Source organism: Emys orbicularis, chromosome 5 (genome assembly GCF_028017835.1).
Source record: "Emys orbicularis isolate rEmyOrb1 chromosome 5, rEmyOrb1.hap1, whole genome shotgun sequence".
NCBI classification, from domain to species: domain Eukaryota; kingdom Metazoa; phylum Chordata; order Testudines; family Emydidae; genus Emys; species Emys orbicularis.
Window position 1 is genome coordinate 41,484,390 of NC_088687.1, and position 23,486 is coordinate 41,507,875.

At 42.5% G+C, this 23,486-nt stretch overlaps 1 protein-coding gene and 1 long non-coding RNA gene across 3 annotated transcripts; both read right to left on the reverse strand.

The window, feature by feature from the left end:
* Window positions 1–2,309: 2,309 nt before the first annotated feature.
* LOC135879376 (uncharacterized) lies at window positions 2,310–7,448 on the reverse strand. 2 transcript variants are annotated; one of them, XR_010561453.1, is made up of 4 exons: window positions 7,230–7,448; window positions 4,466–4,554; window positions 3,503–3,705; window positions 2,310–2,650 (listed from the first exon to the last, which is right to left on the reverse strand). It is a non-coding gene; the product is annotated as an uncharacterized LOC135879376 (long non-coding RNA). The 2 variants fall into 2 exon arrangements; XR_010561452.1 differs by lacking the exons at window positions 3,503–3,705; window positions 4,466–4,554.
* Window positions 7,449–15,099: 7,651 nt separating this feature from the next.
* FABP2 (fatty acid binding protein 2) lies at window positions 15,100–21,065 on the reverse strand. The gene is made up of 4 exons (XM_065405544.1): window positions 20,999–21,065; window positions 19,281–19,453; window positions 17,499–17,606; window positions 15,100–15,150 (listed from the first exon to the last, which is right to left on the reverse strand). The coding sequence occupies exons 1-4, from the start codon at window positions 21,063–21,065 to the stop codon at window positions 15,100–15,102; spliced, it is 399 nt and encodes a 132-aa protein (XP_065261616.1).
* Window positions 21,066–23,486: the final 2,421 nt, after the last annotated feature.

Here is a 23,486-nt window from a genome sequence, read left to right on the forward strand (position 1 = left end):
TAACACAAACAAGTGAATTTGGTTTCCAGAAAGCTAGTGAGCATAATTGGTGAGTTTATTCAAGACTAGCTGCTTAGGTTCTTCTGGGGTTCTGAAATGCAACAATCTTCATTGAAGTCACTTAGATGAACATTGATCTTTCTTTGCTTTGCTTGAAGCTGTCTTTCCAGGCAAAACCTTTTGTATATGACGTGTTTACCAGATAAGTTATATGTGCACTATTATATAATTGACACCTTCAGTTTTTATATTTACTCTACAGGCCCTATGTTTATTTAATATTTAACTAATGTATGATCTGACATTGATTTAGCTAGAGTGCCTATTTATTTTTTATAAATGTCCTGGTTATAGATTTGTATAAGAACATAGACATTTTGTAATGTTTTAATGCATTTAACAGGTATTGTAATTAATATATTTTTCAGTCTTTAGAATTTTATTTTCATGCAAAGTTGCATTTTTCTGCATGTTCAGACTATTAGATAAAAACTAACTACTTTTGTGGCTGCTACCTCTATTCTCTCTGTATTATTTTACACAGGTGGTTTAAAAGTGGTGAAACAAAATGCTGGAACACCAACTAACTATTTGCAAATTAAGTTGGTCATCTAAGAACAGAAGATAGATTTATGGTGCTTGAGAGTAGTTCTCAGCTATCTAATTTGAACAGTGATGCTCACACCTTCACTAAAACACATTAGCCAGGAATACCTGGTGTTTAACCCCCCACCCCCAAAAAAACCTTAGAATTACTTAACTTTGCAGAGTATAAATATTGAAGTTTCCTAGATCTATCTCATGTTTGAACCATCAGTTCTGCTGCATGTGCAAAAAAATGAAGTTTGTCTTCTGCTAGTTGCATTCAGGATCTCACCATGTACTACCCTGTTTTTTCTCAAGGCAGAATTCTGAACTTGCTCTTGACAATTTTTTTAAAATCCACATTTAAAGCTGACCATTAACATACTACTGTGTTTTATATGAGGTTCAAGTGTAAGGTTGTTTAAACTATGTCTGATCACTGTTACAGCTTACTCAAGTACACTAGCAGGAACCATATTTGTGTAAAACTTTCATTCATGAAGATGTGGTTAACATCTAGCTCTACAGCTTCTCTCTCTGCATAAGAGCTGCTGGTGACACTAATGGAATCGCCTAATACATAGTCAGATAAGCAAAGTTGAAGTATTTAAGTGGGAGTTTTTTTTTTTTTTAAAAGGTTTAGTGACCACTGACTCAATTAGCTATTACATAGCTGCACTTGTGATTTTTCTATAGTAGAGCTTGGCTTTTGCACCCTGGGCTATGCCCTCAAGCTCTTTGACAACAAAACTGCATAAATCAAAAACAGTTCAACTATGTGAGCTGCACTTCTCACTGTTTTTTCTCTCTGGGGATTCTGGCTCTCTTGCACCTCTTGTCTGTTTTCTCCACTCCTTCTGTGGCTCCCCTTCAGCCCATATGCCCTCTTTTAAAGCTCAGTTGTTAAAGGACCAGTGTGATCCTGCAACATTTCACCTACTTACTTCAGCTAGAGCAGAGATGTCACATGCATTTGGTGGAAAGTGCTGCATTCCATGTTCAGTTAGGGGGTGGGATATAATTTCAGTGAAGGTGGTAGGAGCATGCTCCCCACTGGGGACAAACAGGTGTGCTAGCACAAACTACAGGGCAGCAGCAATGGCTTGGGGTAGCACTCTAACAAACCAGTGAGGCTCTGAGTATGTAGTTGAGTGGTTAGTATAAATTAACACCCTTGAGCAATGTAGTTATACTGATCTAATTACCCTATGCCACTGTCCACCTTCTCCCATCAACATAGCTACTGCCTCAGGAAGGTGGAGTACCTATGCCAACAGGAAAAGCCATCCCAGTGATGTAGGTCACATCTTCACCAGTGCAGCCCTTTAAATGTAGGCAAGCTTTGAGCAGCCAGGCTTGCCTTTTTACATGCCTTACTTAGTTACAATGGGATTTTGATGTCAAAACCTGCTTGATATTTTAGAGGAGCTATAATAGTGGTTAGAACAGAGGAGGATGCCTTTAACAATGTGGCCCTGTGTGTACCTACTGTACTACAGGTTATTCCAGTAGGGAAGGATAGTGGTAGTAAGCAACCAGCATAGTAAGCTGGGTAATTTAAGAGGACACCAGTAAAAACGTACTATTATGGCCATTATTTGTCTCTAGACAGAGCTCCTATAAAAAGCCTCAGAGGGACAGAGCTGCATGGAAGTGTTTGAAAGTTGATCTTGCCAGGTCAGAAAAGGATGTCATAACCAATAAACTAACCTATCCAGCCAGTCTGAAGTTCAATTTTTTCAATTATCTTTATTCAAACACTGAACATTATGTAAAAGACAAATGAGCAATTTATATTACTGCTAGGGAAACAAGAGTATCCTCAAACTTTTGAAATAATTTAACTTAAGGCACAATTTACATTGTCACTGAAGTAAATAGGCTACAGATGAACCAGACCCCCTCAAATCAGTACATCCATGAATGGATCAATGTGTACCACTAGCACTCAGTGGCTTAACAGGTTTGAGAGTGTTATTTCCAGTTGTCCTGTTGCACGTATAGTCTTCCTCTTCCAAAGCATGTTTTTATAAAAAAGGTTCCTCATCTTGAATAGGAGCTGCCACTATAAGGAATGGAAAAGGCAGGTTACATTTTCAGTGGTATACGGTCAGTAAGAAAGGAAATAAGCATAGGTCTATACTTTAAAAAAATTAGATCAACCTCACTTCATGACTCAAGGATGTGAAAAATGTTGCACCCCTGAGCACCATCAGAAGGTCCTAATCTCCTATGTAGATGGGGCTAGAACTACGGCCTCTTGGAGAGGTAGATTAACTACATAGAGGGAAAAACCCCTTCCATCAATATAGGAAGCATCTATAGCAGAGGTGGGCAAACTACAGTCCACAGGACCATCCGGCCTGGCCCAGGAGGCTAGCCCCCAGCCCCTCCCCTGCTGACCTCATTCCCCCACAGCCTCAGCTCACTCGCTCTGCCACCAGCGCAATGCTCTGGGTCGCGGGGCTGCAGAGCCAGCCTGACCCGGTGCTCTGTGCTGTGTGGTGGCAGCAGCGGCATGGCCCGGCTCCAGCTGGGCGGCGCAGCTGTAGCGCGGCCAGCCACCCGTGCTCCAGGCAGCGCAGTAAGGGGGCAGGGAGCAAGGGAGATTACATAGAGGACGGGGGGGAGCAGATAGGAGCCGGGCCACAACCCCCTCCCCTAACCAGCCCTCCATACAATTTACAAAACCCCATGCAGCCCTCAGGCCAAAAAGTTTGCCCGCCCCTGATCCATAGTATGATACTGCTGTAGCACAGATATACCCATAGATTAGGTGCTGTTTTCTTCAATATACTGAAAGGAACATCAGCTTTAATTACCTTTATACCAGTCCACTGCTGTTTGAGCTATAAAACTATCAAAGTTTCTAATGTATCGATTTAAAAAAAGACTTTAATACTAATATGTTACCAACCAGATCAAGATCTGTCAATAGTACCACTATTTATTTGAAACTTAAACATATGAAATTTGCTGTGTTATCCGTGATAGCACTGTGGCTGCTTGACAGGTTTGTTTTCATAGATTTTTCCTTCTCATCTCTGCTTGAAAGTTCAAGTTTCAGAATTTTAATACTGATTTAATTTCTGCCACATATGAAGCACAACAGAAATAGACCTAGAAGAGGGAGAAAAAGTAAATGGGAAAACTGCCTGGACAGAACTTTCTTTAAATTCAAAAGCTTTCAGATCTATTTTTGGTAGAAAAGTTGTTTGTCAGAACTCTGGTTTATTCACCATACTTTTTAACTAATCAGAGCTCTAGTTGCAGATTTCCACTTTTAAGACATCTTACTGGGTTTAGTCACCTCCAGTCTTACATGTGCCAGCCCTCTGCTCAAAAACAACAGTTCTCCTTGAAACAGGGAAGCCTGCTTTTAAACCATTTGTGCTTCCTTGTGCCCTAGGGCTGTAGGAGCAGATTAGGTCCTTGGAACAAATTAGAGTAGATTCAGGGCTGCTCTAACTTGTACTACTTCTAACAGCTCCCTAAGGAGCATTACACCAAGCAGGTTGCAAAAGCACAGCCCACTTCAGCCACACCTCATTCTGTCCTGCCACATTCTAGAAAAAGGGTGGGGAAGGTAGGGTAGCACTGAGCCAGTAATATGCCCATGAGATCACAGGCACAGAGTTCGGCCCTGTGTGTGCCAGCATTCCTTTTGCAAAGGGAGTAGCGTTTTTTTATGCTTGCACATTTGGATGCCATTTGAAAAAGCCCTGCAAAATGTATAAAATATTGCAATTCTCATTAACAGAGAAGCAAGATGTGACAGGACTTTCCTTTAGTCAGCAACACTGTTAAATAAGGCTTATTAGTCACTTCCCACCCACAGTAATGAAGAGACAGAACTGACATTTCTACTCCGAGCTTGTACCTTCTTAATGCAAGATGCCAGCCATGATCAGAGGCTCTGTGCTCATTTTGGATATCTTTGGCTTGTGAATTTCTACATGCTTCCTAAATCTAAAATAGAAATGATATTCGAGCAAGACAACCACTCAGGAAAAGTATATTAGCAATGGACAGCTTTGCTGTTAGTGTGATTCATTATAGTACCACTACTGATACCTAATGGGAAGTTAACTTCTGCACTTACCCTTTGAAGGGCACTCCCTGTATTGACAAAGCCACAGCTGTAAGTAGATGCTTTGTAGTTTAGCTAAGCATCCTGTCGCAGATATATATATATAGTAGTGCAAGTTTGGGAATCTCATGAGCAATTGCCCAGATGGAAACTGCAAGGGGTTTTATTTGGAAAGAAGGGATGGATGATGGTGGGTCTAAGTGTATGTACACACAACCAAAATGTATGTTAGAAGAACATAAAGGTTGAAAAGCCAAGTAGTCTAGTTAGGAAATGCCAGAATTAAGACAACCTTAATTCAGAACCCTTGGGCCTATGAATCATATTTCTTCCCACTGAATTCCTGGCTCATTCAGTAATATTACATTCCCATTGTTCAGTGTACAGTCCCATGCCTTATTTCCTGCACCTTAATCAAACCCTCCTCATGGGCTTTTCTTTGGCACTCATTACAATTGGACAGGCATTCTGGCATTTCCTAACTTTTGAGTGCTTGATTTTGCATCCTCAGTAATACTCTTAATATAGGGCAGTGGTTCCCAAACTGGGGTTCAAGAAATGTTACAGGGGGTTCTCGGAAAAAAATTCCCTAATGGTGGACAGAGCTGTCCCTAGGGACCTGGGCAGCACGGGGCCCCTGGACTTTGCTTTGATCCTCTTAGCTCTTGAAACATGTCTGTCACACTGAGGAGATTTAAACTTCAAGACTCCTTATAAGAAATGGAAAGGGAGGTGGATATTTTTTGCTGTTTTTAAAATTAAATAGGCAGAAAGTATTGTTTTAAAATTATGATGAACAAGTTTAAGCTTTGTTGTAACGTGCATTGTTTGTCTGGACTGCTCAAGACCTGAATGCTTATGTAGGAGGAACTCTTTGAGTTGTCTTCTTAAATACCTTCATGCTGTTTCACATCTGATACTCCTTGATGAAACATAGGAGCCTTGTCTTATGACAGGCTTATTCAAAGTGATACAAGCTACGAAAGTGAGATCTTGGAAGAGTGTTGCCATTTTCATAATGTAATAAAAATACTGTAATGATAAACAACAGGCGAATGGCCCTATTGGGTCAGACCAAGGGTCCATCTAGCCCAGTATCCTGTCTTCCGACAGTGGCCAGTGCCAGGTGCCCCAGAGGGAATGAACAGAACAGGTAATCATCAAGTGATCCATCCCCTGTTGCCCATTCCCAGCTTCTGGCAAACAGAGGCCAGGGACACTTAATAATAAATAGTGTGTAATAAGCATGTCATAAAAACAAATTTTATATTTTGAAGATCACTGCTTTTATAATTTATACTCAGGTAAAGGAGAAAATCCCTGGAAATATTCATTTTTAGGAGGGGGTTCGCGAGACTTGATATTTTAGTGAAAGGGGTTCACAGGTTGTTAAAGTTTGGGACCCACTGATATAGGTTTTATTTAAAAAGGCAAACAAAAAAATTGCAGTTTCCATCATGTGGCTTCACACTGACACGCACATGGGTCATCAACAGGGTTGGGACATTTTGATTCACTGCACAGGCCTCTGCCACTTGAGCTAACAGAGTAACTGATAGGCTGTCATCCTCTACTTCCACAAGCACCAGACTTTGCCACTTGTATAGACACTGACAGCAGAGGAATGGAGAGTTTTGGACTCCATTGCAGGCTTTGGAAAGGAGTATGCTCTAGTAAAGCACAGACCTTCCCCCTCATACCCAATCTTGACCCCTTCCTGCCCTGTTCCCTTCCAACCTCTCAACTCTAGTCCCACCTGTTCCTCTTCTCTTCGCCCCAATCTCCACTGGTTACCCTGTCCAGCCTCTCCAAATACTGGCCTGTGTTTCCTAATCCCTCCCCCACTGGCTCCCACCCCTGCAAATTTGGCTCTTGTTCCCAAATCAGGTAACCTCCAGCACCCAGCTGCCTGGGCACAGCAGGAGGGCACTGAGAGCACAAAGAGGCAGTCTCCCAGCTCTGGGTTCTGGTGCCTGGACCCGGGCCCACAATAGCGCGGGGCAGCCCAGAACTACCATTGCAAGGAAACTTCTGTTCAGCACCAGGGTGACGCATGCTCAGAACCTTCCCAGTTCTTAGCTGCAAGCTGCTAACAAGCCTCTGCTGAGCGTGTGCAAACTGCAGTGGTTCAAAAGTTTATAATGCGGATGAAATTTCACAGAAACAGCAAAAGGCAGATCCCTGGCACCAGACTACCCCGTGAGTCCCTGCTCCAAAGCATGGCCACACCTGGGCTTCTCCAAGAAATAACAGCCAGAATTTTACCTGAACCACTCTGGCGGCCACTTTCCATGGAAAGTCAGCCTGAGACAGCCAAGAGGCACTGAGCACTTCAACCCCAAATACACGCTACTGCCAACAGCGCTGGGCCCTACTTCCCACACGTAAGTGAAGCCCCTTAAACAATAATCATCACGGGGCTGCCCAGACGAGGTGGGAGGTGCAGCGGAGAGCCCGGGGGTTTTACCGCAGGACACAGACTGGGGAGCCGGGGCCCGTGGGGGGAAGCAGGGTCGCGGGGGGGAGGAGAGGAGCGGGTCCGGGTCTCACTCACCCGCGGGCTCAGGGCAGCAGATAGACGAAGACGAGCAGCGCCAGGTCGAAGAGGACGAAGAGCCACACGTCGAGCCAGTAGGACTGTCCGGAGAGCGACAGGGGGCGGCTGCAGTCGCCATTCGCTGCGGCCGGCTCCGGGCCTCGCTGCTCCGGCCTCGCGGCCTCCATCGCTCCCCCTCCGCCGCAGCTCCTGCTTCCGCCTACCCGAGAAGACGGAAGCGACGGGGGGCGTGGCCCAATCGCTCATGCGCACCTGTTTGCTCCGGGGAGGGGCGGCTCTTTGCACCAATGAAAGCAGCGGGCGGCCGCCTGCTGGGCTGGTCACGTGACCGCTCTACAGCTGGGCAGGGGCGGAGGGTTGCCCCCGCGGCGCTCCGCGTGAGACTCACGGAACGTATCTGCCCAGCTGGTTGCGCTCGCGCCCCGTGCGAGGATGGGGTCGCTGCAGGCCTCGCCCCGCCCTCCGAGCCCGTCAGCAGTACCAGAGAAGTACAGTACCCACAGAAAGAATGCTGTAGCCAGGGTAAGTCCAAGTCCCCCACAAGCTTCAGAAAACATACACCGAAACACAAACCCACATGCCTCAGGGCATAAGGCATCCACTAACTGGGGGGGCTTAGCAAATTCTCTTATATGAGCATGTGGGTCTTCAACACCATAAAGAAACTATTAGATGTCTACACCTTTCCAATAAAACTACTGCTAAAACTATTTGATGGCTATAATCCAACCTGTTCTACTGTATGTGACTGAAGTCGGGTTCAGTTTAAAACTAGACATAAACCCTGGTTGTCACCTAGCAGATTACCCCACCACAGTGAAATATGCAAACCTGAGGTACACTCTCACCAAATATAGACTCAGTGACCACAGATTAGAGATTGGAAAGAGGTAGATACGAAGCACAATAAACCCAGAGAGGAGAGACTGTGCAGCCAATGCAAGAGAGGAATTCTGAGTTAAAGAAATATTTTCTACTAGTATGAAAAAGAGAATATATTTGTTCAAAATGTTAGGACTCAGAAGACTTCTAACCAAAAACTGAAAGAAAAACTGTGCCTGATCTTCAAAGAAAGGAGCAAGAAATGGCATGATACTGTTTAGCAACCTGCCATCAGATTAGGAATTAGGATTGTCCTAACTCTAAAAAGAGATCTGAGTAACTCAGATCTACCAGTGAAGAAGGCTCAAAGTGACTTTTCCCCAAATTGTGCTGAAAGACTTTGAGAAATGTGCCAATAAATTTCTGAATAGTAGTAGGGGAACCCTCACTAGAGAGAACTCTGAACAATGGACCTGGAACGCAGGTTAAATCAGTTTTGGCAGAGGCTTATAGCTGGTGTTGCTTCTTTGGGGCAAGTAGTTAGTCAATATTGGAGCCTGCCCTTAAAGGTTGTTTCCATTGGGAGGAGAAATTGGTTACATCAGTCAGGTATTTCTTTGATACAATCCCATTTATTTACAAGAAATGTACACAAAAGCCTGTTTCCCTGAACACACTAGGAAAACAAACACAAGCAGTTTCCTCACTCAATTTCCAAGTCTGCCCCTCCAGTCATTTCTGTCCCCCATGGAGCTCTGTCTCTGTTCTTTCTAAGGGCTGTGCTCACAACCGCTTCTCTCACTGTCCACTGGCTTTCTCCTTTAACACACAGACAGCTTGCCAAAACAAAACCCTAGCCCCTGCTTTTTCAAGCAGGGAACTTTGGAGCCCACAGGGCTGGCTTCTCATCAGGCCTTGCCCTGTGACTTGTCACATTAGGTGGTGGCTTGTACTGTTTCCAGCTATCTTACTACCTAAAGCCGCTTAATTCGTCCTTAAAACACCCGAGTGACAAGTTTTGCTGGCATAAATGCTCACGTGCACAGCGCTATGTCACTCATTGAGCTGGTTTTATGATGTCAACATGAGAGCTCTCTCCTGTCAGCATAACGTGGCTATGTGAGCCCTCGTACAGATGTCCCACTGTAAGCTTGTAAGTGTAGACATGGCCTTACTTAACTGGAATTTTATTATGTCTTAATTAAATGGAATGTGTTCTAGACCAGTGGTCTCCAAAGTGGGGTGCGCAAGAGGATCCTTGGGGGAGGAGCACTTTTTTTTTTCTTCATCAGGCGGGAGTCTGAGCGGCTTTTTTTTTTTTTTTTGCTTTGGCAAAAATGATAGAGCTGGCGCAGCAGGGGGTGCGTGCTCAAACATTTTTTACTGATGGGGTGCGCGATCAAAAAAGTTTGGAGACCACTGTTTTAGACAAACAGAAACTGCAGCATCAACATAAGTAACTCAAAAATTAATCTGTAGATCTACATACATAATCTAGTTGTAGATAACACCTTTTCTGAGGTAAATCATTTTCTGAATGGGTTCTGAAATTACGACTCTCTGCTTTATTCTGCATAGCATGCCAGAAGGAAATAAAGTTTCGTAGCACAACAGGTGATACTTATTCTATTGAAATTATGAAAACGTGTGTGATCAGGTTGTCCTTGGCTCACAAAGGGCATAAATGCCTTTCTGTGCTAATGGGGAGTCTCATTTAGCTCAACTGCTAGAGATTTGGGTTTTTGAAGCTGAAGGATGTGGGGTTTTTATTTGATACCACAAATATACAGCTGATAAGCATGTCTGTCTGACTGCTCTACTAGATTTGTTACATAGTCTCCAGTGAGTATTTATAACACCACCTCATATTCTGTATCACTTACCTGAGGATTTCATGTATAAATCCAATGATAAACAGTCTCCTTTCTCTGGTATTCAGCAGCAATAAAGTAGTGTCCCTAGCAATCACACCTTCATGTGACAACACTTGCAGAAACACATTTCAAACAAACAAGTCAAAACAGGTCCTGTAGCCTAGTGGTAATGTTCTGCACTGCCATGTAACAGATACTTATGTTACAGTGCTGGGTGTGGTACAAATATCTAGATCAGTAGGAGAGCTCTGTGTAGCCTAGAAGTTAGTCTCTTTCACAAACAGCAGTTGGTCCAATAAATGATATTACCTCACCCACCTTGGGTTTCTAGATCAGTAGACTACATGGGTTGGAGTTTATTGCTTTTCTCCCACTTCCTTAGCCAGAAAGGTCTAGGGTTGCAGAGGTAGCATGCTCAATTCAAGGGGAAAGGAAAAGGCATATCACGAGACTCAATAGTTCTCTCTTAGTCAATGAAGAGAGTGTTCATGGGCTCAAAAACATTTAGTTTGAATCCTTGAAAATTTGGAAGCCTGCTCATTAGTTCTGTCCTTTACAGTAGAGTAGTGATATTGACAGCATGCCATGCATCACAGGTTCAACTCTGCAACATGTTTTTTGTGATTAGGATTCCAATCTTGAAATTGGTAGGTAGGCCCTCATACCTGCATGGAGCCCCATTGAAGTTAATAGGCACAGGGGTCAATCTACTCACCTGAAGCTCATTGCAGGGTCAGGGCTTTAGTTCTCCCCCCTTTTTTTTCCTTTAAAGGCCATTATCTTTCACCAGTGTGTGTACGGAGTTCCATCACATTCAGTTTTGGTCTTGTAGTTGGATTTAAACCAGGAATAAATGTTGTTTACTTCTACATACATTCAGTATCCAGTTTTACACATCTTTATTCATGTGATTAGTCCCATTTAAGTTAACATTGCCATCTTCATAATGTATGCTAGCTCCAAAAATACATTGTCTGATGACAAAACAGTCAGCCAAGCCCAACTCTGTATTAGCCTTCTACAGAGGCTCTTTTATTCCTCTGCCACACAAATGTAAGAAATATGAAAAAGTAACAAAAATGGTAGCCCTGACCTGGACTGATACTGCAGGGTCCTTCACTTCCTAGTTGCTTAAGTTTTACAGTTCTTCTTTAGCCTCATGGCAGACTAACCCTCTGTTACTTCTCAGAAAAGTTTTCTTTCCCGCTCTCTCTTGGGGAGCTGGGGCCTTATTTATATCTTCCAGCTGGGAATCAGAGCCAATCACTAGCTACTGCGTAGCTGGATCAGCTGATTTCCGATACCTGCCTGCTGGGGTTTTCCTTAGGCCAGGGCTTGCTGCTCACTGGTTTCACAGGTCCTTAAAGGGGCAGGCTGCCCTGCTACATATATATATAATGAAATAAATTGATATACATAAGTATATTAAAAGAAATTATATACGTCAGTATATTAAAAGAAATTTAGCTAATCCTTAATGTAGGATTGTGTGTCCTATTCTTTATGGCATATTCAACTGAAATATTAGTTGGTGAATCAAACTATTTTAAAAAGTGTTTCATGATAGCATCTAACCAGTAGATGGAGCTCTTAGACGCTGTGGAAAATAATAGCTCTGGTAGGTGAATTTACAGAAACTGCCAAAAAAATTCACCTAATGAAAAAATTTTAAATGCCCAGAAGGAAGAAAGTACAGGAAGATTAAGAAAGAAATAGCCAGAATAATTACTGTGTAATAGGTGCTCCAAAGCCATTAATATCACCATAGGTTATTTAAATGTATCCTTTCTGGAAAAGATTCATGGAGGAGCCTTGGGATTTGGAGGAGCCTAGAGATTAGAAGCTGAAAGCAGTATAATATACGGCAGAATGCTGGCTAGCCATCTACTGCCAGTACAGTATCCAGGGAGTAGATGCATCTAGAGTCCAAGGTGTTCACCAGAACCCTAAGGAAATGATATGAACCAAGGGAAGTGGGCCAGGGTTGGAATGGCTATGAGGCAAGCAACTCAAGCATGAGTAGCACACCTGGGTGGCTACCATGGTAAGTGGTAAAGGTTTGTGGATCCAGGGCCAGTTTAGTCTGAATTCACCTTTTAGCTCTTTTTAAAGAGATGGATGAATCAAATTCCATATTTTTATCAGTGATCTAGGAAAAAAATCATAAAATCATTACTGCTAAAGTTTGCACAACACAAAGATTGGTGAGGCGGGAGATAATGTTGAAGACAGGTCACTGACACAGAGAAATCTTGATCTTTTGATAAACTGGGAACAAAGCAGATAAGTGTGTTTTAATACAAATGCAAGATCCTACGAATAGGAACAAAGAGTGGTGAGTTATGAGATGGGTGACTTAATCTTGCAAAGCAGTGACTCTGAAAAGGTCTTAGGGATCCTTGTAGATGACCAACTGAACATAAGACTGGCCCTACTTGGTCAGACCAAAGGTCCATCTAGCCCAGTATCCTATCTTCCGACAGTGGCTAATGCCAGGTGCTTTAGAGGGAATGAATGGAACAAGTAATCATCAAGTGATCCATCCCCTGTCGCTCATTCCCAGCTTCTGGCAAACAGAGGCTAGGGACACCATTCCTGCCCATCCTGGCTAATAGCCATTGATGGACCTATCCTCCATGAATTTATCTTGTTCTTTTTTGAACCCTGTTATGGTCTTGGCCTTCACAACATCCTCTGGCAAGGAGTTCCACAGGTTGACTGTGTGTTGTGTGAAGAAATAAATAAAAGGAAGTGTTTTAAACCTGCTGCCTATTAATTTCATTTGGTGACCCCTAGTTCTTGTGTTATGAGAAGTAGTAAACAACACTTCCTTATCTACTTTCTCTACACCAGTCATGATTTTATAGACCTCAATCATATCTCCCCTTAGCCATCTCTTTTCCAAGCTGAAGAGTCCCAGTCTTATTAATCTCTCCTCATACGGAAGCCGTTCCATACCCCTAATCATTTTGGTTGCCCTTTTCTGAACCTTTTCCAATTCCAATATATCTTTTTTGAGATGAGGCGACCACATCTGCACACAGTATTCAAGATGTAGGCATACCATGGATTTATATAGAGGCAACATGATATTTTCTGTCCTATTATCTATCCCTTTCTTAATTATTCCCAGCATTCTGTTCACTTTTTTGACTGCCGCTGCACATTGAGTGGATGTTTTCAGAGAACTATCCATAATGACTCCAAGATCTCTTCCTTGAGTGGTAACAGCTAATTTAGACACCATCATTTTATATGTATAGTTGGGATTATGCTTTCCAATGTGAATTACTTTGCATTTATCAACATTAAATTTCATCTGCCATTGTGTTGCCCCGTCACCCAGTTTTGAGAGATCCTTTTGTAGCTCTTCGCAGTCTGCCTGGGACTTAACTATCTTTAGTAATTTTGTATGTAATTTTGAACATTAACTCTTGGTGTAACGTTGTGGGACGCTGAGGCAGGACCAAGCAAACTTAGACCAGCCTGGCAGGTGTTTGTCTAGCCTGTTCTTAAAAACCTCCAATGATGGGGATTCCACAACCTCTCTTGGATGTCTATTCCAATGCTTAACAAGTCTTATAGTTAGAAAGTTTTTCCTAATATCCAACCTAAATCTCTCTTGCTGCAGATTAAGCCCCAGTATGTCTTATCCTACCTTCGGTGGACACCGGGAATAATTGATCGCCATTCTCTTTATAACTGCCTTTACCATATTTGAAAACTATCAGGTCCCCCTCAGTCTTCTTTTCTTAAAACTAAATTAACATGTCCAGTTTTTTTAACCTTTATTTGTAGGTCAGATTTTTAAAACCTTTTATCATTTTTGTTGTTCTTCTCTGGCCTCTCTTTCTTTATCTGGATGCACTACTCCAGGTGAGGCCTCAATGCATTTATAGATCTGTTTCTTATTGCCTCTTATGTCCCAAGGTGTAGCTCATTTTGTGCCTTAGCTTTTCTGATTTTGTCCCTACATTTGTATGCTACTCTTTTGTATTTATCCTTAGCAATTCATCCATGTTTCCACTTTTTGTAGCATTCCTTTTTGGTTTTTCAGGTCACTAAACAGCTCTCACGATTCTTCCTATTTTTCTTTTAAATCAAGATAGTTTGCTGTTGTGGCTTTAATATTATCTCTGAGAAACTGCCACCTCTCCTGAACTACTTTTTCCCTTACCTTTTCTTCCCATGGGAGCTTACCTACCAGTTCTCTGAGTTTGTTAATATCACTGAATGCATCTCCATTTCCTGTGCTGTGTTGGAAAGAGACTTTGGTTGTACTCTCTTATCTTATTTAGCAAAGTTTCATGACAATCCCATTGGAAAAAATCACTATGGAAAAGGCTAGTGAATATAGAAGGAAAAACACAGAAGGTCAAATTTCTTTTGAATTGGCCCAATACACAGATCACATCAAATAATAGGTAGTTAGATTAGATTACAGCTATGGTATCTACAACCTGCTCCAAAATGTTAAAGTAAAAATATTAGAAAAGAAACTAGATAAGGGCATGGGCTACATATATCTCTATTCATTTAAAATTGATTATTGGATTTTCTGCCCTAGAGATCCTTTGTTATTGCATGACTTCATTGAAAAAAACATACCAGTAAATGTACAGCAAGGGACTGATCCAACTCCCATTGATACCAGCAGGAGTTGGATTGATCTTTCTTGGAGATGAACTATATTATCAGAGTCACAATCTTTACAGCTACAGACACACAAACTTCCAGGAGTTATGTACATGGAAGGGCTGCAGGATCCCGGGGATTTGTTTTTTTGAGGGGGAGGTTATTTGTTTTTTGTTTGTTTAAAATATACAACCAATATGATTCAATATACAATACATGGAGAAACCTTACAACAACAAACACCTTTTATGGTGATAAAAGCAAAATGCCACTTGAAAAATCAGTGCAGAAACAGTATTTATTTTCATTTACAAAATGTAAATAGTTTTCACAGCCCTTAACAATGCCATATATCAAAACAGTTATTGATGTATAATACAAATATGTAATATTGGAAGGACTGGAAATGCAAAATGTTGGCCTGTGTTTTAAATCAAGACTGATCAATCAGTAACTTGGTGCTTGTTGGGAAAGGGAAACAGTTGCCATATACAACATGATTCTTCTCCCATCAGATTTCTTTCTGGGCTTGAGGTTTAAACCCTTTTAAAGATTCTCTTGGCTTCAACTCCTTCATATATGTAAGTCTGAAAGAGATTAATGAAGAGGAAAAGGCTTTCATCACTGACTATTTCCATTGAGATTTATTTTACAGTTCCCATCAAGAGAGTATTTATTATCCATCACAGGTTTACAACCTAAGGGCTCAGTCCAGCTACCACTACATCAGTAACCCTCACTCATATGAGTAGTTCCATCAAAATCAAAGAGAAAGACTATAGTTCAGGACTGTGGATTTTTAAAATCTTCAGACCTAGACCTGCACTCCCTTACTTAGGCCTGGTCTACACTAAAAAGTTAGCTTACCCCAGCTATATTGCTTAGGGGTGTGAAAGCTCCACAGCCCTGAGCAACAGAGGTAAGCTAATTTAACTCCCACCGTAGACAGTGCTAGATCGACAGAAGAATTCTTCCATCAACCTAGCTACTGCCTCTAAGGTCTACAGTAGGGGATCGATCTAAATTATGCAACTTCAGCTACGTGAAGCTACGTGAATAACGTAGCTGAAGTCAATGTACTTAGACCTACTTACGGTGTCTTCACTGCAGTAAGTCGACGGCTGATGCTCCCCCGTCAACTCTGCCTATGCCTCTCGCTCCAGTGGAGTACCGGAGTCGATGGGAGAGCACTCAGCAGTCGATTTATCGCGTCTAGACTAGACGCGATAAATCAACCCCCGCTGGATCGATCACTGCCCGTTGATCCAGCGGGTAATGTAGACAAGCCCTCAGAGAGGTAGATTACCTACACTGACAGGAGAACCCCTCCTCAGAGGCAGCAGGTTTGTATAATTTTTGGTGGTGCCCGAACTGGTCCAAGTCCTCCCCCTCCCCACCCCCCCCACACACCTGCCTTGTAAGCTGATATATATTTTTTAAAATAATGTTAAAATGGACTGGAAACAGTAAGTGTTTAACAATTTCCCTATATTGCACAATGTGGGGGGATGAGGGCTCTGGATGGGGGTGAGGGCTCTGGGGTTTGGTGTGTGGGAGGCGCTCAGGGCTAGGGCAGAGGGTTGGGCTACAGGGGTGAGGGCTGCGGAGTGGGGCTGGGGATGAGGGGTGTAGGAGGGGGCTCAGGGTGCAGGAGGGGGCTCAGGGCTGGGGAAGAGGGTTGGAGTGCGGGGGGGTGAGGGCTCTGGGATGGGGCAGGGCTGGGGATGAGGAGTTTGGGGTGCAGGCAGGCTGTCCCGGGGCTGCGGCCAGAGAGGAGGACTCCACAGTCCCCCCAGGCCTCTCCCCCATGGCAGCACACTCACCCGTCACTGTCACTGGACATGCTCCTAGGGGCCGAGCCCCTCTCACCTCCAGGAAGCCCCCTTGCCTCCCCTGTGGTGAGTGCTGGGGGGGAAGGGGAGGGCTGCCATCACATGTGTGCCTCCTCCTCTCCTCCCTCTGCAGGTGGTGGCTGTGCTGCACCTCAGCCTGCTGCCAGTGCCGCTCCCTTTTGTAGCCGGCAGCGGCCGGCGAGGGAGCGCAGCATGAAGCGGCAGGGCAGCTCCCCAGGGCGCAGGCAGGGACGCTCTGGGGGAGGCACGTGGGGGCAGTAGGCGGGTCTGGGGGAGGCGCACGGGGCGGCAGGTGGGGCCAGGGGAGAGACCCGGCCCCAAACATTGGTGGAGCTGGGCCCCCGGGCCCTGAATTTGCTGGAGCACAGGCACCAGAAGCCCATATAACTCACCGCCCCTACCCATCCTGCGGGGGTAGGTAACATCTGCACTGACACGTTACAGTGGCACAGCTTCAGCACTGCAGCTGTGCCGCTGTAGCGTTTCAAGTGTGTACAAGCCCTTAATCCAGGCCTGAAGATTAAGGCGGGCTCATTAAGGGAGGATGGAAGTTTTGTGGTTATGACACAGGAGTGGATCTCAAGGTATCAGATTTCAATGTGCAGCTCTGCCATAGGCATCTTGTGTGATTTGGGATGTCATTTAATATAACTATCTCTAAAATATGGGGATTATATGCCTTTTCTACTCACAGGGGCATGTGAAGACATATTCATTACCGGTTTTGAGGAACTCAGATCCTAATGTGAGAATGGCCTTATTAGAAACTAACAGATTCAGGACCTTTGGTCAGAATGAGCATGGACTCAGTAGTGGGCTCCTTTAGAGTTAGCTCAGGCTGCACTCAGATAATTGAAATGAATGCGAGTGGGTAGGAAAATAGAAAGATTAGAGTAAGTTAAAAAAGTTCAATATTTGAAATTCAGTGGTTTTTTGAATTTCAAAATTTCAAATTTTGAATAAAAATAGGATTTTTAAAAAATAAATTAATGATACATCCCAGTTTCAAGCAGCTTTAAGAGAGGGCTCAGTTCTTTATAGTTTGATGCTGTGCATAAAGGAAAAAAATTGACTTAACTCACCTGAATTAATTCATCTCCTACGATTTCTCTGAATGCTTTGAGCTCTTTTCCGTTATCTTTCCGGTTGAATTTTCCCACAAGCTTATTTCCTTCCAGGTTCCAAGTACCCTACAGTGTAAAAATAAAAAAATCCAAGGAATTCACGACAATGTTGGTATTGTATATGTATTCTCTGGCTGTTAAAAAAGCACCAAAGAGGTAAAGCAATTGAATATCAGGTTTTTTGCAAAATGGCAGGTACAGTAAAGGAGTTTTACCCCCTCCACAACAACCAAAGCACTTCTAGTTTTGATTATATATATATATAAACACATACATACATACATATATATATATATATATATATATAAGCATTCTTTTAGCTTGTCACTTTGACCATATCACCCCTCTCTTTGCATCCCTCCACTGACTCCCCCATCTCCTTTATATCAAATATAGCTGCTTATCTTCACTTTCAAGGCCCTTCACAGTCAATATCCACCCTATATATCATCTCTTATTCACTATTGAGCTGTCTGTGCTCACCTCTGATCAACCCATGATGCCAGCCTCCACTGCCCACTTGTTAAATTTCCAGACAAACACTTGCATGCTTTCTCCCAGACTATCCCACATGCCTGGGACTTGCGCTCCATAAACTACCACAAAGTTGCTTCGTTATCCACCTTCAAATCCCTGCTCAAAATAGTTTTGCTATGATGTATAGATAAAGCTTGACAACAGTCAGGCTGCTAGTGTGCTCAGACCACTGCCTATCATGCAGACCAATATTGTCTCATTGTTTCCTTGTATTCCCCCACCTCTCTGTAACCATCTGTTGTCTCTTGTATTATAGTTAGAATGTAAGCCTCTTGGGGCAGGGAACATCTTTTTGTTCTGCGTTTGTATAGTCTCTAGCACAATGGGGCCCTGGTCCAGGACTAAGGCTCCTAGCTCCTACAGTAATATAAATAATATAATATTTATTGTGTAAATACAGTTCTCCTTCCCACAGAGCTCATACACATAATTAAATGAATACATTAATCTGCCTCTTTCTTTGACATAGAAAGAATAATCCCTCACAAATAATCAATTCCATTTCATTCTCTATCACACCCTACTGTGGACTCTGACCCTTCCTACTTCTCAGACAAATGTCTGAGAGAGACAGTGGGTGTTTCATTGCACTCAAAGAGCCAAAAGACCCTTGCTTCACCAGACCAGCTCAGGCAATGAATTGCAGAATTAGGGGCCTTGTAAGAAGGCTCTGCCTACAACCCTATCATGTTTAAAGCTAGAGGATGAAATCCTGGTTCAATTACAGTCAATGACAAAACTCTCCTTGACTTCAGTGGTACCAGCATTTCACCTAGAGCCTCTTTGGTCAAGCCCTCTAACTGATTTCAGTTGCCATCGTGGTTCATGTGGCGGGAGATTGTCTCTCAGGTAGCCAGGACCATGCCACATTGAATTTCCTACAGTAATGTCAACACTTGGACATTGCTCAAGCAAACATGAAACCAGTGCAGTTGCTAAAGGGAAGGTGTAATACACTCCTGTTAGCTCACACCACATTGATATCCTTGTTCGTTGTGAGGGATTTGATTTTTACATAGAGCAAGTGAATAAATGTTTCATTGCTCTGGCCTTATGCCTAGAGAGACAGATTCTGCTCTCTGCTACATGGGTTCACGTTCCCTAGACAGAGTCAAATTTAAAATAAAATCAGAAAGATGAATAAAACATCCCAGCGATAACTTTATTAAATACAGGCTTATCATATAAAAGTGGATTTCTTACACTGAGCTCAGTTCCATCAGCCAGGCTGTATTCAAAATTGACTCCCAGCATGAATATTATTTCTACGTTGCGGAAAGTACTTGATTCCTTGACAGTGAATTTGTTTCCCTCCTGCTGAATAGTGATTTTCAGGTTGTCGTGGGCTCCTAGCTTTCTTTTCATTACGTTAATACCTAGAAAAACAAATGGACATCAAGCAACTTATATTGCAGCATCAGATTTGTATATTTTCCAATCAGGGCCGGCTCCAGGCACCAGCCCAGCAAGCAGGTGCTTGGGGCGGCCAAGGGGAAGGGGTGGCACGTCGGGCTGTTCCGCGGCAATTCAGCGGCGGGTCCCTCTCGGAGGGAAGCACCTGCCACCGAATTCCCGCCGAAGAAGAAAGCGGTGCGGTGGAGCTCCCGCCGATCGCAATTGCAATCACGGCTTTTTTTTTTTTTTTTTTTTTTCCGCCGCTTGCGGCAGCAAAAACCCTGGCCCAATGACCTTTTTTGGGCAAGTGAATTTAATAAATTATGGGCCTTACTGGAGCTCTCTCGTCCAGGTTCTTCACCTTCATCTTTCACTTTGTGTAGCCATTTTCACCTGTGCAAAGTTAGTGCAAGACACTGCCAAAGAGAATGATTGCATTTCCCACCCACTTTGCAGAGGTTTAAATGACTACACAGGGTGCAAGGCAGTGGTGAATCAGCCTTTCTTGGACTGGTCATGCGTGCAGAACTTAATCTCTATTTTTCTTTTTCTGTTTTAGCTCCAGGTTCCTAATCTTTCAGTATGGTGACTTGTGTTTGTGAGTGCACTTTGACTGAACCAAACTCATTTCAATGTGATTTTCCCCATTGATCATTTAATCCTGTGGCCAAAAAAACAGGAAATTCCCAGTCTCTCCCTCCCTCCCACCCCCCGCCCTGAGCAATTAAACGAATCAGAAATTAATTAAATATCACAAGACATAAATGATTGCTTAGCTATATATTGTCTTCCCTATTTCTAAAACTGCACATGAAAATTCCTCTTCACCCTTCCAGACATTGAAGCCCATCAGGTATAATAGGGGATATTCTCAAAAGCAGCTTCTAAGATGGGGTGCCCAGTTTTAGGCACCTAAATTACAGCTCTTTACCAGTCGGCATGTTGCCTGTGGAAATTTACATTTCAAGGAATATTTCTGCAGTAACCTACCTTGCTCTCTTTCTGAACTTTATGGAAAAGTGCTATAGAATTTAATAGGGATGGAACCAAATGCAGTCTATAGGAAATAAATAGGTTCTCTAGAAATTAGTCTAAAACCTGAATATTAAGAGAGAACAATCTTTCTATGTGGTTTTAAACCAACTTATAAAATGTAATAGAAAATCATATTCTTGCTATAGAATTATACAGGAAGATTATCATTCTTTTAAATTCTATAGGACTTTTCCATAATGAAAAAAAAACTTCAATGAAGTGGGGAAATTTTTCTGAGTTATGCCAGTGTAAATCAGGAGTAGTTCCACTGGCATTAAGAGAGTTACTCCAGAGATCAGAATCTGCCCCAGTGTCTTGATGCTGTCTCTTTCTACGGTGGAAAAAAATGATTATTCTGGAAGAAAATATGAGGAAGTCAGCAGGTGGGCAGGGTAGCAGAGAGGCAGTTAACAGGAGGAAGACCAAGGGCAGCACTAGCATTCAGTGATTGCTCTTAGACAAAAATGAGGCACTGGAAAAGTAAAGCTTACCCATCTGCTCCATGAACTTTTCATAGTTTTCACTTCTGTCTACCTTCCAGTTGCCATCGAATGCCATTTTTCTGACTGAAGTGGGAGTTCCTTGAGGCAGCTTCTAGTCAACCTGAGATGCAGCTCAGCTTTAAAAGGGGAATTTATGATCTGTCTTATCTTCACAGGATGATGTGGCTGGCTAAAGCTCAGCTCATCATGTGACCTCTTCAAGGTCAAGTTACTGGATATTCGAGTGACCTCTCTTTTCTCCCCATCTTGTCAAACTATGAAATGCTTGAATACTCTGTCTTAAAAGATATAATAGTTATTGTGTTCACGTTACATGTAACTTTACAATGGTGGTGAAAAATGGCAATTCACTGAAGTTACTCTACTGCTCAGGTGAATAGTGCCAGCTGACTGAGTGTTAGCTCCAGGACTTGCTAGATTGGACTTTGGCTGATACACTGTATGATTGAGTGATTGCTCCCTACACATAGAATTATAACAGTGCCAGATGTCATTGCAATAGTTCAAGCTTCTCTACCTTTGCAGATTGCAAGACAGAAGGTAAGTTTTCATTAAAAGTGTAACTTCAAAATCAACTAAGATAATTATTTGGACTGTTATACCAGATAATGTAGAATGGCTTTTCACTCCAGCCAGTTTCAGTGGTATTTATTCAGCTAACATACAAGAGAAGCAAAATAAAGTAGCTCAACTAACATGTCCCTTCTTCTACCCTAAAAAATAAAATGTGAAACACTCTGAGTAAAAGAAATACAAAGTATAGAGCAAAATTGCATAGTCCTATATATATAAGGGGTGGGGGGGGGGGAACCTTAACAACAACATTTAAGTCTCTATAGTAATGTCTAAATGCAGGTTAACATTACATAGCGCTTATGGAAAAGTTCCAAAACAAATTTGCAAAAGGCAAACTTTGCACACACAAAAAACCAGGCAATTTTATTTGGTAGAAAAATAAAATATCATTTTGATGGTTAAAATATCAGACATTAAACATCATTTCCAGCACTGAGCACTGCATCCCTTTTGCATTAAGGGCAAAATTAAGACTACGTCTCGCCCTGAGTATGGTGCAGTGTGCAACCGTGGAAAGGAAGTGTGACTTGGAGAGTGACAATTCCTTCCCTGCCTGTCCTGTTTGCTTGGGGGTGGGGTGGGAAGGGAAGTAATCTACTGGGTTTTAGCAGATGGAGATCACTTTCCCCCATGTTGGCTCTGTTGTGCTGCCTGGAGCACTGGGGTTAGAGACTTACTATGTGCTATGTCTACAAGACATAATCAAGCCTCAGTGATGAATTACTCTTCTTTTACAAGCAGATATACTAATTATCTTTTTTATTATACTGGAATTTTCCTTTGACCTCCAAAATTATCAATCTTCGTATATATCAGATGCTATAGGTTAAGTTTATAGATGCTTCGTGTCCGATTATAGTTCACAGCAGTTTATTGACAGTTAATATAATTATTAACTTTATTTTCTTCATGGTTTTTATAGGTGAGTGTATTGCCACTGGCCTCATGCAACTTCTGAATAATATATCTTTTTCTATTCAATCCAGTAAAATAGAAACCCTGTGCAATGCTTCTTCTGCAACCTTAAATTCAAGTCCAACATAATACCTAGCACTCATAACACTTTACAGCTGTAGAAAATTGGCTGTCTATGCTCCTCTATTGTCAGCAACTAGCAAAATTGAAAATGTTCCATGGGAACAGTGGAAAGAGACCTTTAGTTTGCATTATTTGGAAGCATATGAAGTCCAGCAAATAGGCATACTATTAGCATTTCTTCGAAGCATTCTGGGAGAGGCAACCTACATCTTGGTTACACCCTGCTTTGTTTGTGAAAAGCTGCTCGCTGATTTCACAGTGTCCCAATCTCTCAGGAAAGTGAACTGTGAAGCTAAAACAAAAACAAAAAGTTTGATTTGCCTTTTAGTGCTCCTTTGTGCTGGATAAAGATGGCCTCCTACACTTTTAAAAGGTTTTATTATACTTATTTTTTTCACATCAGAGGTATCTGTCAGGTTCTCCTTTCCCTTTTCTTGCTGTAAGGACTTGCTGGTATCTTTGGAGGACCTAAATATTGATATCACATGAGGCTGTAACTTGAGCTACATCTAATGGGATTTCACTTTGAGAAAAGCCTGCTCAACTCAGATCACTGAGCACTCGACAGAATTGCTTGAGGGTTACCCCACTGAATTTGCCTCAATCCCCTTTCAAAACTTCTCTTTCCCAAGTAGCCACTGGAAAAAATCTGTTTCAGGAAATACTGAGCTGAGCATGATAAAGATCATGTCATTGTTCAGTTTTTGCTTAAATACATTATTACTGCTTGACTGCCCTACCTCATTATTATTAATCACCGCTCACTCTGTAAAGTACCACCTTAAACTATTCCTACTGACAAAAGGACTCTGAGTAGTGGTGAGCCAGGAAGGGTTTCTCCATCCAGCTTATTCCCACAATT

Bases quoted from the DNA above. Each gene is read 5' to 3' on its own strand.
- FABP2 (XM_065405544.1), bottom strand. From the start codon at position 21,065: ATGGCATTCGATGGCAACTGGAAGGTAGACAGAAGTGAAAACTATGAA. The intron at 19,454-20,998 runs GTAAGCTTTACT...TTGTTTTTCTAG, and splicing joins AAAGTTCATGGAGCAGATGG to GTATTAACGTAATGAAAAGA. The intron at 17,607-19,280 runs GTAAGAAATCCA...TTTACACTGTAG, and splicing joins CTGATGGAACTGAGCTCAGT to GGTACTTGGAACCTGGAAGG.